Source organism: Leiobunum rupestre, chromosome 5 (genome assembly GCF_980474605.1).
Source record: "Leiobunum rupestre chromosome 5, qqLeiRupe1.1.hap1, whole genome shotgun sequence".
Taxonomy (NCBI): Eukaryota; Metazoa; Arthropoda; class Arachnida; order Opiliones; family Sclerosomatidae; genus Leiobunum; species Leiobunum rupestre.
The window spans coordinates 63,130,596-63,149,197 of NC_143388.1; the positions used below are offsets into that span (position 1 = coordinate 63,130,596).

Consider the following 18,602-nt stretch of genomic DNA (forward strand, 5'->3'; position numbering starts at 1 on the left):
TCAGGAAATATTTCAAGAAAACCCGGCTTGCCTTCTGTGTGGGGCGCCAGGCCCTAAACGGGTTAGGGTGTGCAATAACTGGTGGCTTTACCCATAAGGGCGGTGGCGCACTGGGAGATGTTAGCTCTGATCAAATGGTCCTATCTCCACCTCCGACTTCGGTCAGGTTTGGGCTGGATACTGAACTTCGGTTCAGGCTAACGGAGAGGGTCCAGACAAGCTGGCCGTCTCGGCGGATTGGGTAGCCTGCTGTGGGGCGGCGGGCCTCCATATACGGGCACGGCGGTCCTGTTTCCCGGCCTTTTGGGGCCCACCAGGATCTCCGGTGCCAGCTGTGCCGGGTTACTTGGGCTGCTGTGTGCTCGTCGTTCCCCTTTAGGAGCTCTCTCCAAAGGGCTTGGCTCCTTACCTACGTAGGTAGGGTGTCGGCTGGAGTTGCTAGAGCATCCATTCTAAATCCCACTGCTGTAGGGCACTATGATGATAGGCCTCCGGTGGTATGGTCTTTGTTACTAGGTACACCGGGCTATAAATTCTGACACACTGTGTGGGGTGCCAAATGAAGACCTCCTCCACATTATCCGAGATTGTCCAGAATTAGATCGCGCCAGAGTGGAAGACCATCGACGGTTAACGCTTAAATCTCTCCTCGCGTTTGATAATGAGCCCGATATCCGGCTGATTGATAATACAAAAACGCTTCTGAAGCTTTGGTGGACCGTCCGCGGTGAAAAAAGAAAGGCTATGCCATAGTGTTTACCCACCCTCCCTGACTGTGTTATAAGTAATAGTTTACCATTTTGTATATAGTTGTATATAGCACTTGTTCATTTAACCTAAGTTTTTTTTGGTTTTTCTTTGTTTTTTTAACACCTTTTTTATATTAACTCGAAACCTATTATATCAACGTTTCTTATTTTTGTTTCCGTAATACCATTTTGTACCTGCGAGCCTTTGCTCCTCCCTGATTTAAATGGGATCTTCTGGGTAAATAAAATTCATTCATTCATTCATTCAGTCACCCTGGTACCTTAAATCGGCGCACGTCCAGCATAGAGTAAACGTTAACTTCTTGTTAACGGTCCGATACGGAAGGACAGGATGGAATAAATTGATTGGCGGGAGCACGCTACATATCAATAGTCCCTCAAAATCGTCAATGGAGGGAATATCGGTACCGAGCAGAATTGTCGGATGCCCAACGGGAACTTTACCGCTATAAAAGAAAAAAACACTTAAAATTTGTTTTCGTCATATATATTTTTGGATATAATACCGTTTGTTTATATACGGGTAAAGGCTTCAAATGTCCACGTAGAAAATTTTATCGTCGGTCCCTTCAACGTTACAATACGTACGTAATGCTGATACTCGACCCCCCAAAAAAGGTGCTCGGGGGTCTAAACGCTCCGATAAAGTTTCCGAAAAATTATAATTTTTTAAAAATTCATTTATGGCAGGATTTTGTTGTTTTTCAAGCTCCCAATCGCACCCCCATTGTTCAATGACGGTATAACCCATTTCCTTAAGTTTATTGGTTGTTCTCAGTTAGAAAATCTTGTATTAAGGGTATCGCTCGCGTTAGCGTACAAGGGCTGGTACCTATTTAACGAGTCCCCGAAGCAAGTCCTACATCCGTGAAACCTTTTGTGAAAGAAAAAAAACTTGTATATATTTTGGCTCTTCGAACTTTTTCAAATAATACTTACCAACTGCCTTGATATTGTAGAGCGTTTTTCTCCCCGATTAGGCCATCAATTTTAATTTTTCCAGCACGCGGTTCTCGGCCATTCAGCGTTGACATGATGGTAACATTCCGGACATGCCCCTCCCAAGCCAGCCATTCAAACGCCTCGGTGGATTGAGGCTCAGATAACCGGTACAAATTAGCAGGTATTATGCCAATCGTTTCTGGCGCCAAATTTTTTTTCCTTAGCACGTAACTACACACTGACGCGATAGTCACACCCACGCTAAACGGATTAACTTCGCACAAGTCCTGAAATAGTTTCATAAACTTTAAACAGCCTTTAGCTAATATGTGGGTATCTCTAGAACAATAGAGTTTTAACGTTTCGAGGTAATTAAATCCCGAACTCTTTTCGGTTTCGAGAGCGTACCATTTGTTAAAACTTTCGCGGTCTTTCGCCGTGAAATATTGGGCACCGTAAGCTTCCAAGGGGGGCAGCGAGTTCTCCGAGACGTAATTTGTTTGCTCGGGTTTGTAAATGTCAAAATTATTATCAACGACGTTGAATAGAAAATGAGGGAAAAAATCTTTCGTATAAGGGGGATTGGACTATAATTAAACGAATCCGTTAGAGTTAAATTGTGTAGTTTCAGTTGCAAGATGCGAGTTCCATTTATTATCGGATCGGGCTCAAACGAGTCAGCACTCTCCATTATAACTTGCATTAGGAGCTGCGTGTCGTAGTTACTAGCATTATGTCCCAGCGCGGTCACTCTTCTTATCCGCGCCAGTGTTCTTAAATATTCGAAAAAGTTTCGCGCGGAATCTGAACCCAGAAATTGTCTTTGGCGAACGCCGCAAAATTTACATGCTACGTCGGGGGTGTCCACGCAAGCGCAGCAATAGGTTTCTGATACGCATAAAATGGGTTGATGAATATAACAGTTTTTCTTTTCGGGGTGCCGTTTAGTTTGGACCGTTTCAAAATTGTAGAATATCCACATCTGAGTAGGCTGGCCGTTGGAATCGAAACGGGGGGAAGGGCGTCGCAGGTCTTTGATGACTTGGATGTAACATTGATGCCCCGAGGGGCAAAACTTACGACAAACGGTACAATACTGTTCACTACACGAATGCCGCTGGCCGTCGCGTTTGGTCAAATCGATTAGAATCGAGCATTCGGCGTAATGAAATAAATTTTGGCATAATGATAATTTATCGCCAGTTAATTTTATTTTGTGATACGCGTAACACTTGACCCCCGTAAAATTACGTAAACAGTCGGTACACTTTATTATTTCTCCGGTACATTTTATGGTCCTGCAACACGCGAAACAATAGTCTGAACAAGCGTGGGTGGTCTCTTGTCTATACCCCTCGAGACACTTTACGCAAAACTTTTCTTTGCCGAATAAGGGAGCCAGATTTTTAACTAGATTGAAATGCGCCCCCTCGTTTAAAAGTACAATACGTTTTTTATCCATGCCGGCTCGTATTCTAGAATCGTACACCAAGGTCGGCCAGCTGTTTTTAATTTGATAAATCAAAATATCGTATTCTTTGAGGTACGTTCGAAATTTTCTAATCGACTCTGGCGACTCGCATTCTTTGTTAGCTCGGACACCCGATTTGGAGCAAAGTATGAGCGCCTCGGCTCGCTGGGCCACATTGTTTTCTCTGGTATGCGCCAAAGTTTCATAGACCGCTTTTAGTCTTTTGTTTTCGGGTTCGTTTTGGTATTTACACAGCACTACCCCGACGCAAAGATCTCTAGCTAGACAGATTGAGTCGCTGTTTACAATACCGACAACCGATCGCCTATTTCTAGAAAACAGGGCAAATGTCTCTAGTCGTTTCCGTTTTGCCCAGCCACCGCCGTGAGGCAGACGGACAATGGAAAAAATTAAATTAACAGGGGCCAGGAAAAAAGCCTCTTCCTCATCGGAATATATAGCTTCTGATACCTCATCGAGAAGGGCCTCAATATCAATTTGGTCACGTCGCCTAAATGAAATGGTTATATCGGGATGAGCTGCACCCAGCGCCGAACTACGGATTACTAGTTGTACCATGTCATCGGGGTTTACATCGCGTAACACCCGTTCAGTGACCCTGGCAAGCCCTTCCGCTATATTATCAGATATTTGAATCTCCAATTCAATTCCCGTCATATTGAAGTTGGGGAAATGTTTTTAATTCTGACCCAAAATTTCGCAATTAGGGTCCTCAAAATCAATATACCCTACAATTGGGAAATTTCCCCCCTCCTCCCCGTAACCGCTTTGGTTAAGTAGCTCGTTGAAATATTCTTCCACCATTTCAGCGGATTCACGCGGTTCGGGGTCTTCAGTAACAATTTTGACCGTGTCGTAGTCTCCAGAATCATCGATTGTGACAATTTCAGGGGGTTCTATAAAAATAAATATATATATTTAAGTTCTTATATATATTTTTGATACGTGGTACGAGGCAAAAAAACTTACCTTTCAGATATTCCAGCACAGCTTCGTCATATTCGGCATCCAACATAGCATCCCACCCGCAAACGTTAAGCTGCGTAGTTTTTGCCGAATTTCAAGCCAGCTTTAGCTTAGACAAAGATCGTAACGTTTCGATTAAAAACGTGTAATTATGCGCGGATCCGAGATTTTAGACATTTTGAGACATACGCGCAATTTTATGGGCGTATTCGCCTCGGATTGTCTACCCGATAAGATTAATAGTTTTCCAGCGTCACTGGTTGTAAATCTCGACCCACACGATGAACCGGGCAGCCATTGGGTCGCGATTTTCGTTGATAAATTAAAACGGGCTTGGTATTTTGACTCGTTGGCTCTACGGCCCATTTTACCAGCCATTAAACCTTTTTTAAAACAAAATTCGAGAAAAATCCCGCCCAACAAGCGGCGATTTCAATCGACAACGAGCGTCATTTGCGGACATTATTGCGTGATTTATATACGTCACCGATCAAAACGTAGAAGCCAACAAAACTTCTTTACGGGTTTTTCGCGAAAAGACGTCAAAAACGATATACTGGCCACGAGAAAATTTTACAACCTATACCCCGTTTTATTCCTAACTAACCCCTCAGTATCGTGTCGGTGGCATGGCGAGACTGGCCGTTGTCGAATTTGACTTGTAAAATCCTCCTCGTGCTCAGGCGGAGAAGGGACCGACATTGTAATGAAGGAGCTAGCTATATCAACAGTATCGACACCTCCCGCCGTTCAAGCTTGGACTTTCGAACAACCCTATCCCGTACATCAACTTCCGAACGCCATTAAAAGACAAAACGGCTGGGTGTCTAGGAACCTTCAGGGAATTGCTGGACCGCGGGTTATCTGCCCTATTATAAGTTACCAGCCTGCCTTATATCAGCTGTATCGAGTGCGGATATGATTTTTACAAAAGGAGACGTGAAGTGTAAATTTTTATCCGATTATACGGAGACCGCCATATACGATTTGGAAACTTTTGATTGCCCCCGCGCTGCGACTTTTGTTACGCCACCGCCCGTCAAATGTCTATTCCGGCATTAGACTCTAAACACCCGACAACCGTGTTCTTTGGAACGAAGTCTACTTTTCGCCGAATGGATTACCCAGAACCGCACTGAAATAGACAATCAAATACGATGTCCATTTTAAATTTTTTGTTAGATGAAGTTGACTCGGTTGATTCCATTGTGGCACCGCGCTTTTTACAGCCCACAATAAGTTCGTTAAGATAATCGATAATTTTATCATCTGACATTTCCTCGTCCTCCGTGTAATGGAGAAATTCACTCGCCTCACAATCACACGCCAGATCCGATTCTTCTTTTATTGTATTACAAGATAAATGAGTCATTAAATGTTGTTTGAAACCTCTCACGGACCGGTATATTTCAGCGCATATCCAGCATTTCTTTGGTACCCTATGCGGAGACATCTTCCTCTTACCCATAGCGGCTGGCTTATGAAAGCAACGACGCATCTACGTAATCTTAACGCTTCATTTTGTACGTCATCTTTATTGAGTCATTTATAAATTACGTCATTTTTGGGTTGAGACCCAGAAATATTATTCCGCAGCTCAAATAGAATCGGGATGGCTAGTCACGAGGATCTCAACACCGTAACCGACCGGTTAGAAACGTTCAAGCAATGGGACAACGTACACGTGAAAAAAGAAGAATTGGCGCACGCCGGACTTTTCGCCGTAGACTCGGAAGGCATAGTCGAATGCTATCTCTGCCACGGGCAATTAGACAGTTGGGAAGCCGGCGACGTACCCCAATCGGAACACGACAAATTTTATCCCAACTGTCCGTCACCCGCCGCTTTGGAGGGCCAAGATACCCCGCCATCCGAAAAATACATCTCCGGCGGACCCACAACCAGCCCCGACGCCGAGGGACACGGCGACGAAATCGTAACTCTTACCGTCAAACGCCTCGAGGTAGAACATTTAATGAAAATGCTCGTAAAAACGCTAATTTCAGATGGCTCGTTTCGCCCCTTTGAGTGAACTTCGTTATATACCCTACGAAGATCGACGTAATTACACTGAGAGAAAAATATGCTGTCGAATTTACAGGTATATTTTGGACCCACGGGTGTCCATGTCGTTACTGTAGATTGAACTGGATCTTTTCGTGAAATTTATATACATAAACAAAATGTAGATTTTACATTTAAAAGTTTACGGTAGAGGTTTTAGTTGTTACAGGACAATATGTAAACATAACAGTAGGTAACTCTATACATTTTACATACACTATAGTACAGTTTCTAGCTAAAAATGTTTAAACTACAGTTCGCCCCTCAGTATATTTTACAGTCTGAAGTACTGCATATTTTACCGTAAGTTATGTTTATTATATTGAAGAATTTGTAAAATATACAGCTCAAATTACCGTATATTGTACAGTAAGATATATTTAATATATCGAGGAATATGTGAAATATACAGTCTGGGGTATTGTATATTTTAGGGGAACGTATGTGTATTATATTGAAGAATGTGTAAAATATACAGTTGGAAGTATTGTATAATTTACAAGTAGTTTCGTTTATTACATTGACGAATGTGTGAAATATACAGTTTTAAGTATTGTATAATTTAAGGGTTCGTATGTGTATTATTTTGAAGAATGTGTAAAATATACAGTTGGAAGTGCTGTATAATTTACGGGTAGTCATGTTTATTATATTGCAGAATGTGTGAAAAATACAGTTGGAAGTATTGTATAATTTACGGGTACTCATGTTTATTATATTGAAGAATGTGTAAAATATACAGTTGGAAGTACTGTTTTAGTAAAGACAAAGCTACGGTTCTAATCGGCGGGCATTCCGCCTTTGCAAAAATCGTTCTACATGTAGTTACTTTCTGATTTCTATGGTTATAGTTCGCACACAAGGTTGCCAACCCTGTTCGCACGGCCTCGTAGTGACCTAGAAGCCCAACTTATATAGGATAAATTATAGTAAAATCCCAATTTGTAACGTTTTCGAAAGGAAAATCCTACGGATAATATAAGATCTTTGGGCCAAAAAAAAACCCTAGGTGAAATGCCAAAGTGTTGAAAATATATACGATGATGTCAAGATCGACCTCAAATTGCCAAGATCCTGGATAAATGCTAAGGATTGGCAACATTGTTCGAGAGTTAGAAGAAACGAAGTTCTACGATCTAAGAATCTATATTTTTCCTGCAAAGACTATTAATACGCTTCGCTAACTAGACAGACGTCGCCCTACAAAAAAATTGTTACCCCATTAGAAACACGGGAGAAGCTTCTAACCAGCCGTTAGAGGCGCCAATAGTAGCCGTGCTGAAGTGCAGAACAATCGTCGACCATCGTTTGCGGTAGAGTCCGACGCCGAAAATAAAATAAAATAAAATTAATCGTTATGTCGATCAGTACAAAAAGGTCAACAAAAGTACAATAAGTTCCTTCTTTTGCCTGGAATTCAGCAACTTAAAACATTAGCGTATCACAGCAATAATTCAAATATTGATGATTAAAGAGTGACAAAAACGTCATTAAATAAAATATTAGAGATTTTTTTTATACTGCGTAACAGGAATGTACCCTGGGAGAGATAAAAATTAGTACCTTAAAGGAAGTACGTAGTTCCATGTTTATGGTGGATCAACGAGTTTCGCATTTCTACCACCAGGTTTAACAAAGCAAGGAGTGTTTGGTGCTAGTTACCTAAGAACGAGTTTTAGCAGACGATTTTGGGTTTTAAGTGAGCGCTTATAATAATAAATGTAACGTTCCAACCAGTAGCGTAGCCGGGATTTAATTTCGGAGAGGGAACGCAATGGAAACACATAAAATACATAAATTGTATATACACGTGCCACCTGTGCCCCCCTAACTACGCCACTGGTTCCAACTGAATAGTTTATTATTATTTGGTAAAAGTAAGAGTATACTTTTATCTTTAAAATATATTTTTATTAGAAAAACATACTGTCAATAAAAAATAGCGTAGCGAAAATAAACTTATGGTGTTATGTAATAAATGTGGTCTAAAATATTTAAAATTTATTTTTCATTAAAAGTTCTAATGAATTTTTCCCTTCAAACATGTATATTTTAGCTTCCCATATATGTAAAACATACAGTTTTCAATTACATAAAACGTATTTACGACATCAAACTGTAATTTTAACGTAAGCTAACTTACTTAGCGAAAGCATTATATTTATGTTAATTTTGCAATGCGCACTGACCATTTCACAGACATTTTCCCTGTAATTTATACATATTTAAAGTGTGCTAAAGGTTTTTACGTACCTCTTCGGTACTTTTTGCGGTAAATACTTTTCTTAAAGAATACACGTTATTCCTGTAAATATTCTCTTTAAAAAATACCAGAACCCGGTAATATTTACAGGACTATTCTGTCAACGTGTTGCATCATATTTTCTTGTAAAATTGTTCTGTTAAAAATACGGTTTTTTCTCTCAGTGTACCATGATGTAACTAAAATACATTTCCAAATACGTATTTTCAATGTAAATCGTATTATACAACCTGTATTCGAAAAATATCTAAATAAAAACTTATAATTTGTATACGCTCTGCTCTTTTTTTTTTCACAACACTTTTAGCGAGGACGCCCGCTGGGGCTATTTTACGCTACCCTTTTACACCCCTTAGGGGCCCTAAGACAGCGAAAGTGTTTGAAAATAATGGGGGAAAGTGTTTGTCGGCGAAAACCCATTGAACTATTTATTACCACTTCGAAAGACAGGTGCCTTAGGGGGACATTCACTATGACGGATAGGTTTTGACAAGTTGTTGAGGGACCTATTTAACTACTCGGGTTTATAGCTGTTTGCATAACATCGTGTCAGCTGATTCCACACCACCTACCGAATAGGGACAGGGGGGAGATAAATCATCTAACCTATTGACCTGCCGAAAATCGGGGGGGTGTCGGGGCTTACCACCTAGGTTTTATGAGGGGCCAGGGTTATAACATCGTAAATCATCTAACCTATTGACCTAACCTCGTAAATCATCTAACCTTTTGACCTGCAGGAAATGTTCGCAAATGGGGGGAAATGGGGGGAATGCTTACCCCCAAAGGGGGACTGTTTCACCCCCCCGCGGGACCTCATATCGGTATACACACTCAGTTATCTCTCTTGTGTATTATCATTCAAAAGGACCAAAAAAATTAAATCTGCCGAATACTTCGTTAAAATTACTGTGTCGAATTTAAATCGGAATTTACTGGAATTTTCAAGTCTGAACCCAAGATAGGGGAAGAAATTATCGTGAAATGTGTTTTAAATTGAGATTTTCATAAGAAGCACCCCAAAAGACCACTTTCGGGGTTGAAGAGAAAACAATCCGCTGAGAACATGATCGACAAGGACATGGCTCCAAGTTATGTTAGAAAACTGAAATGGGGTTTGGAGACGATGAACCGTGCGATTTACCATCTACGAATATTTTAAGGGTAGCAAAATGTCAAGCTCTCAAGAAGACGTATTTTGATAGCGACCCTTTCCGCGCTATTTGTAAAATGCTACACATTGTGCCTTTTCAAGGGGTAATTAGATAATTAGCATATTTTAATTTCACGTTTTTTATTGGTTACCCACCCAAATGCATATCTATCGGGCGTATTGCGAAGAATACCCGCAAGAAACCAAGCTGAGTATCGACGCCACTGGCAGCCTAGTTAGGAAATTTTAGAGAGATGGGAATAAGAGTGGACTCATTTTTTTATACAAAGCAACTGTCAACGATCCCAAGAAACTACAACAATATGCTGTAACGCAAATGCTCTCCGAAGCGCACGATTCGAACTCCATATTTTTATGGTTACCGCTTTGGCGAGATTCGGTGAGATTCGTAAACCACGCTTTTAAACGCCTTTGCAAGGGAATTTGGTACGGCCCTCTCACTTTATGATTATATATGTCAAGAAGCAAACGTTCTTCTCAATGGTGAGCTATTTGCGATGTGACGTAGCTCATACCTTTAAATTGATTTCCGGTTGGAATAGCTTAAAACTGAAAGGGATTACTGGCAGAATTAGGACGAGGCAATTTTATTTACGCGCTATGGGACAAGCACTACAAAGTGAAAATATGGACGAACTGAGACGGTTTTTTGTGGCCATAATTACCGTTTCATTAAGCGAAACCGAAGGGTCAATTGAAGAAAATGGAGTAGTCACAAAATGTGATATTAGAAAAAAGTGGCTGATCACCAAATCGTCTGGTAAGCAAAGTTTACAGATTAACAATCTACTTAAAAGTTTTATTTACGAAACCGCCCAAGTTCCAGATGATGGCTACGAAACCACTCTGTTATGGGGGGCTGAAAAATATTATTGAAGTGTGTAAGGAAGAATTACGTGATCCTCGGGAAGAGGGGGACCCTGGTAATCAACAAGTGCTCCCAGCCTCCCAGAATTAATTGAAGACCTTAATTCCTTTGTGGACATCTGTTATGAGGCCATTTTTTAAACGCGGATCAATGGTTGCAAGCAGCGCTCCTGTTGAAAGTAGTTTCAACGATTTAAAAAATTGAATGTTTTCAAACGAGAATTTGCCAATAAGAGTGGATTCCTTTTTAAAAACTGATAAACAGGTTTTGGATGGAGGTATAAATCTTCTACGGATATCACATGAAGATAAGAACATTATTAAGCTTCACCATTCATTATACCTCAATAACACAAATTTGATTATTTTTTTAAATATATTAGAAAGCGATAGTAGTATTTCTAAAAGAAAATCGCCTCCTTCACCGGCCTGTACAATCATTAATAGTGGCAGTAGCATTTCTTCTTCGAAGAAGTCGCTTAATTCACCGACTCATGCTGCCATTACTACTTCACCTTCAAAAAAATTCACCGACACCTGAAATCAGTAGTAGTACGTCTTCCCAAAAATCCGTAACCTCAAGGACCCATCCGATTGTTATTACTAGTAGCAGTAGTTCGTTCTCACCATCTGATGCTTTTCCCGAAAATAGATATATCTTTTGTGATGTAAGTATATGTTTGATATTAAAATTCGTACTCTATTTTCATCGAATATATTTTAAAATAAAATAGACTGTGATATGATACACACGGAACCTCAACAAAGTCCAAGTCGAAATGGTAAGATTATCGGTAAATACCAAATTTATATTCAACTATAAAATTAAACTTTAATTTTGAGGTTTGTTTACTTCAATTTCAGATACCGAGATACCCTCTTCATGTTTTGAGTGTGATATTGGAAATTTTGCTGACAATATATATCGCTGCAAAAATTGCAATGTATTTTCTTTCAGCCTTTAAATACGTTCTCTTTGTAATAGAATTTTATAAAACATTTTATATTTACGTTCACCTCATTCCTGAATGTTCGTTATCAATAGACGAAGATAACGTAACGCTAGGATTCCGAATTTGTCGTTTATGCCAAAGAACTCCAACGGACGAGCGAACCAGAGGCGAAGAAAGAAGTGCGGTTGAAGATTGCCGAAACCTGGGAAATCCTCCGACCCGAAGGCGAAGAACGTCGTTTCTAAACACCTGGCAAAAAGTCACACTGTTAAGGTCATAGGATTTCTAAAAAATGCTAATTTGAAATCACTACAAGCGGTAAAAATTGGGAAAATTAGGTATTCAATAACCAACACGTGAGTCTCTCTGTATAAGTTATTGCAAGTCTAAAGACATCAAAAGCTTAATAGATGAAAGTGATGTCGAAAGGAGTCACTGCCGGCCTTTACAGAAAGAGGGCTGAAATTTTGCAATCCATCTGCGGGGTACTAGATGTTTACCATCTTAAAGGTAAACAAATCCTTTGCCAATACTCAATAACCGAATTAATAAAAAAAACGATATTCAAGAATTTTGCAGTTACGAAGAAACTTCGTGCGGAAAGGCTCTACTAAATTAACCGAAATATTTAGATCAGTTCCCATCAACATCTATTGGAAGAAAATAAATTAAATTAACATTTCGAGAAAAGAGACAGTGCAATCTGCGAGGGTTGTAAAGAGAGTGTCAGAACGGTTATAAAAACGCCGTCCCAAATGCACATATTTGTAGAGCCAACCGACTTCACGTCAAAGCTTGACTGTGAAACCAGTATAAATGTAAAATTGAGCGATGTACCGAAAACCATAAAGGTTGGAGGTGAAACGATGTTTCGTTTGAGGGCCGTTATGTCATTTAGAGGCAAAAACGTTCAATATTTAACTAAAGTTGTTCACTATACCTGCTACGGTTATCGCTCAATTGACAAGTTTGAACTCTACGACGACTTGCAAAAGGGAGTAATTGACACCACAGATAAAAATACAGTGTGCGCCAATATACTTTATTACAGTATTTAAATAAAACGGGGCCGTATTTTTTCTAATGAGATCGATAAACAATATTTCTCAAAAATGTTATCTAAAACCTCACATTTTCGTATTGTAGATTCATAAATTACGCAAAAGTTTTTATTTCGATTATTAAAAAACGAAATAATCGTTTTGTAATAACGATATACTTATTTAACGTTTTTCATAGGTTTTTAACACTATTATAGTTTTACACTCATTTCTAAACGAAAACAATATTTGCAATAAAGGAGATAAAATGTAGATACCCGAAGAATTTCTTTCGTGATATAAGGCGATTTGGTCTTAGGGGAGAGCTAATTTAAGATTCCTACCGGACTGAAACAGTAGGAACCCTTGCTGGACGAAGTTAATGTAAATAAAAAATACAACATTTTTTGGTAACCGAACAACTTTATTATTTCTGAAGGAAATGGCGATCTGCTTTGGCAGAATTACAGGTAAGGACTTCGAAAGCTTATTCGATTCTGACTTGATTTCTTGGTTCTACAGGGCTTTTTACCCTTCAGAAAGCCCCTCCTTTCAACGGGGGGGGGGGATAAGTGTCCAGGCCATGCCTGGAACATTTGGACAGGCGACAAGCTGACCACGTACCCCTACTCCCACGACGTCTAGGATGGGCAGCGGAATTATCTTTGGGTTTTTTTCCACACTCTCGTACACACAATACATTTGAAAACACGGCTTCCAATGAACGACCTTCAGAGAGGATTTCCTCTCCGAAATAATAGTTATTTTCTTGACAACAAAATGGTATATTTTTAGGCCTATTTACAACAATCGAAATATTATATACATCACTATTATTTTTACAAAGGTTAATACACTAAAAATTTGCAGTCATACAATACAATTTTTATACTAATTAATTTAATTATTTCACTTACAATCTAAAAACGCGTAATTAACTATTTAAAATTTTAACACTCCCCCTGTTAATAGGATAATATTAACCGGTATACATTACGCGTCTAATTGTCATTGATTTCGAAATTGCACAAGTGTTGAATTGCTTGTCTGATACAACTTCCGGTTTTAGTTTTAATTACGCAGGACCATATTTTATTGTCGCGACCGAGAACAACTTCTTGAACAACTCCTAAATTCCACATATGACGTGGTACCTCATCTTCGCGAATTATCACAACATCACCAACTTTGAATAAAGTTTCTTTTTTAGTGTTTTTCGCGTGGTGGGCTGACCTGAGCTCCAGATTCTCTCCATTAAATGTTCTCGATATTTTAACCGCTTGGTTAATTCTAGGCGATTTGATTACTAAAACTAACTGGGGGTAGAGACATTAACCTTCGACCAACCAGAAACCAGGCTCGGACTGGCACCTAAAATCGGCTCGGGCATTGTAGAGACGCCGGCCCCTACTAGACGCTGGCTAGACGGCCCAGATCGGCCCACCAAGAATTTTCCCAGACCGGCCCATCGGGAATTTGCCCGATCTGCCCTATGGCCAGTCCGGGCCTGCCAGAAACTCAGCCGGAGTCAATGGTCTCGGTTCATTTATATCATTGTAACAAAATGTTATAGGACGTGAATTAATTAACGCTTCTGTTTCTAATAAAATGGTTTCTAATTCAGGGTAAATGAAAGAGGTTCGACCAAGACATATTTTAAGAGAGGAATTGACGGAACGCACGAGGCGCTCCCACCAACCCCCGTACCAAGCAGCTCTTTCAACAATGAATTTCCACTTTATTTCGTGGTTACAAAAATATTCTTTAATTTTGGTATGGTCATGTTTTTGCCAAATTACTTTTAGATCTGTTTTTGCCTTTTTAAACGTTTTCGCGTTGTCGGTATAAACCACCGACGGCACCCCCTCCTAGCTATTAATCTCCTAAAAGCCATGAGAAAGTCTGCCGAGGGTACCAGCTCTAAGTGGACCGCGCGAGTAGACCTTTTGCTCCCCCCTTTCAGTTTTTGCTAAAATGGGCCTGCAAAATCAACTCCGAGAATTTAAAATGGGGGGGATTCTTCTATCCTATCTTTTGGAAAGGGGGCAGTCGGTACCTCACCCAACTTCGCTTTGAGTCTTTTACAGGTAATGCAGTCTTTTATGATGGTTCTAGCCAACTGCCTGACCGAAGGAACCCAGTAACGTTCCCTCATCTGGGCTACGGTATCATTGATACCAGAATGAAAAACACGGTTGTGACTTCTAATTAAAAGTAGTTTCGTCAATCTTTGGTTTTTTGGTAAAAGCATAGGAAATTTTTCGGCGTACGATAGGGACGACTCTTCAAGACAACCCCCCGCGCAGATGATGCCACTTTCGTTTAAGATTGGCCTTAACGAAACAATACTTGACGTCTTATCAATTGCCTCCTTATTTCTTAACGATCTAATTTCCGGCCCAAATTCCTGACCTTGAATGGATTTTATTCATATTTTTTCCGCTCTAACTATCTCCTCCGCTTCTATTTGCTCGGTTTGTTTAATTCCCCTCTCTTAGCATTATTTGCAAATCGAAATAAATAGGCGGTGATACGTAAGGCCTTGCTTAAACTGCTAAATGTATTTAAATTTATTAATTTTTGAACACCTGTCTTTGGAGTTACTTGAATTGCGCATGTAATTTTACGCCGCTCTAATTCTACGGAATCTAAATCTACATCTGTGGGACCGTTCTTCGGCCAATTACTTTTTGGTTATTTTAGCCAGGCGGGACCCTCCCAATATAATCCCTTGTACTCTAACTCCTTAGCCTTTCCCCTAGATGGCAGGTCCGCTGGATTACAAATACCTGGTCAGTGATACCAGTTTTCTTTTTTAGATCGACTTTGTATCTCTGAAACGCGGTTAGAGACAAACGGCTTCCACTGCTTAGTAATTCCAAGCTAGAGCTATTGAAGAGTCTGGCCAATAAAATATTTCTTTTGATTTTTCTTTAAACACCTCCTTGACATTATTTGTGAGACTAGCACACAAGAGACAACCCATAAGCTCTAACCTAGGCAACGGGAGATCTTTCAGGGGGGAAACTCTTGATTTAGCGGTAACTAAGGCCACGCTTATACTTGATTGTTAATAGTTTCGTACCTAATATAAACTATCGTAGCATATGCGTTTAAGCTAGAATCACAAAAACAGTGAATTTGTATTTCTCTGATTTCTTCCTTAATCTGATAAAAATAGTTCCTCGGAATTTTTATATTTTGAACCACGGATAATTCATCTAGCCAATTTTGAAATAATTGTTTGGTTTCTCGGCAAAGTTCCTTGTCCCAATCTTCTTTCGACTCCCACAATAATTGTAAGAGTAATTTTGCCCTAATAGGGGACGGACACAATAGCCCCATGGGTCAAAAATTTGCGCAACGAAACTGAGCACCTGTCGTTTGGTAGCCTTCACATTCTTACCCACCTCGATTAACCTTGAAAGCTCGAACGCGAAAGTATCTTTATCGGAGTCCCATTTTACCTGCAAAACCTTTGACTCTATTATGTTTGTTTCTTGTTCAAAATAAGCTATCTCGTTTTCTGAATCGTGGATCGTCCATAAATTTCGTAACTCTTTGGAGTTTGAACCCCACTTTCGGAATTTAATCCCAGCCCCTCTCATTAATTTAGCCGCGCCCAACGAAAACTCAAAACCCAACCTTTTCATTTTTCGCGCCACTAGTTAAATCGTCGACATAGTTGTCATTGTTTGTTTTTTCCCGAATAGGTTCGGAAATTTTCTTCGATTGCTGAGCATGGTATTTGATGACGCAAGCTAAAAGAAACAGGCTTGGAGAAATACCGAACGGGACGCGAGTCATTCTAAGGGTTACGTACTGTCCTGAATTAATTTTACCATCGGTTTCCGAGACGCACAAAAATCTAACAGAATCTTTATCCGGTTTGTCAAGACCCACCTGCAGAAACGCCTTATCGACGTCTGCAACGATCGCGATTCGATTATACCTGAACCTTAATAACAATAGGAGCAAATCGGGATTTAAGTTTGGTCCCGACAGGAGGCAGTCATTTATTGAAGGTTTACCATACGCTTGAGACGACGCGTCAAAAACCACGCGAAGCTTTGTGGTTTGCACATTTTCTCTTACTACCCCCTGGTGCGGCATGTAATATGTTCCTGCCTCTGAAATTTCTAATTGCTCTTTTGGAACTATTTCCGCGACCCCCGATTCTAATTGTTTATTTATGACCGATTTATACTTCTCGTAATAGTCAGGGTCCCTTTCAAATCTCCTTTCTAACCCTTGAATTCTTTTTTGGGCAACTTGATAATTGTTAGGTAAAGTTTGTTTATTAAACCTCCAGGGAAATTTTACGCAATAACGTCCTTGATTGTTTTCAAATTTCACATCCTCAAAAAAGGCGGTTAAAGCTTGATCGTTCGGGTTTTCTTTTATTTCGGAACTATATATGCCTAGCCCTTCTAAATCGAAAAAGGATGTTAACGTGTCGTTAACGCGTTTTTGGCCTAGACCAACTAACATAGAACAAATAGACTGGTTTTTAATCTGGCCATTGTTTTTCTCGGGCCCACTAAAGCACCATCGTAATTTAGTTTCTAAAGCTACAGTTCTAGGGCCTAGTCTTTCGGTTTTACCACTAACAATCGCCCAATAATAGTCTGCGCCTATCAATACGTCAATGTCCGCGCTTTTCGACTCTAGATTTTGATCGGAAAATTCGGCTATTTGAATGCCTTTGGTATTTAAAATTTTCTGGATGTCAGTATCACACGATTTCGTGACGTCATACGTTAGAAACTTTAGGACCATAGCTATAATTTCTACCTTCTGACCAGGGTTTTCCCTATTTTCTAGCGTAACCTTAACCCTCTTTATTTTTTCTTGTTTTGGATCCTTTATTCCGAAGCTAAAAACATCAATCTCATGATCCCCTAAAATAGGGAGGTTCAACTTTTTTGCTAGTTCTTCTTTAATAAAGCTACCCTGGCTCCCCCCGTCCAGAAAACACGTGGCAATTTGCGACGAATTTGGTTGCGTGCGATTTTTGGCGAGAGCTACGGCTCTTTGTAACAAAACAATTTCCTGGGGGTTTTTTATTGGCGCCATTGCCATAGTTAGGATCTCTTTTCTTTCCGGAGAGTCATTTGCTTTTTTGTGTGAAGAGTTCATCGCACGTGGCGGAGTTATGTCTTTTTCTACATTTATGGCAATTTTTAAATTTTGATCTGCACCTTCCCATATCATGACCCAAGCGAAGACAAATAAAGCACCTCCCGCTACCCCTTATTTCGGCTCGCTTTTCCTCGGGAGTTAAGTTTTCGCAGTTAATGGTCTTATGATCATTTTTTCTACAAAGATTCTACAGAACAGACAATACATTCTATCTGGGTCTCTTGGATTTTGGCTAAACCCTGTAGCTAACTGGGTGGCTGACGGTCTACTTAAATTACTACCCCACTTTTCTTTAAATTTTGACCTATAGTCTTAGTCGATAATTCAAAATAATGGTCAAAAACGCCGCCGATCAGTTTAGTAAAGTATTTTCGGCGGCGTAATCGTCGGCCATTTTCGGTATGGAAGTAAAGGCCAGAAGGCAGGCAAGGCTGCCAGATTTTGATAGACCGAAAACGGCCAACTCTCTCAAATGTTATCGTTTTCAAAACGAAACTTTTGCGGCGTAGCTATCGACTAAGACTATCGTGGGAATCATTTTTTCCCTTATTTTCGAATTTTTGGCTCGTAAATGAACTTAGAATTTCAGACAATTCTCGACTTTCAACCTGTTCTTTAATAAACGCTACTAATTCTTCAGCGTCCCAATTACTACCATATTTAGTTTTCAAGCAAAATGCAGTTCTAATTTCACCTAGCAAACCTCTTTACATTGGGGGGCAAATAAATTCCGCTCTTTCTTTTAAATCTACTCCTAGGCTTTTTAAACTTCTAATACTCATTTCATACGTGTCGTAGAGCCATGGACTTATTAACACAAGGACACCCCGTTCCCGAATATTTGCTTCGGGCGATTGTTAAATGTGCGCTCTGGCGGTATAGTTAAGAACTGACGGAAAACTAGGGTCAAACAGGAAGGAGGAAAAAAG

General features: G+C 40.0%; 1 protein-coding gene across 1 annotated transcript; it reads right to left on the reverse strand.

Moving 5' to 3' along the window:
* Positions 1–16,164: 16,164 nt before the first annotated feature.
* Positions 16,165–17,745, reverse strand: LOC149945573 (uncharacterized). Its single transcript, XM_090176610.1, has one exon. It carries the CDS (start codon positions 17,743–17,745, stop codon positions 16,165–16,167), a length of 1,581 nt encoding a protein of 526 aa, XP_090032736.1.
* Between the last annotated feature and the right edge of the window lie 857 nt (positions 17,746–18,602).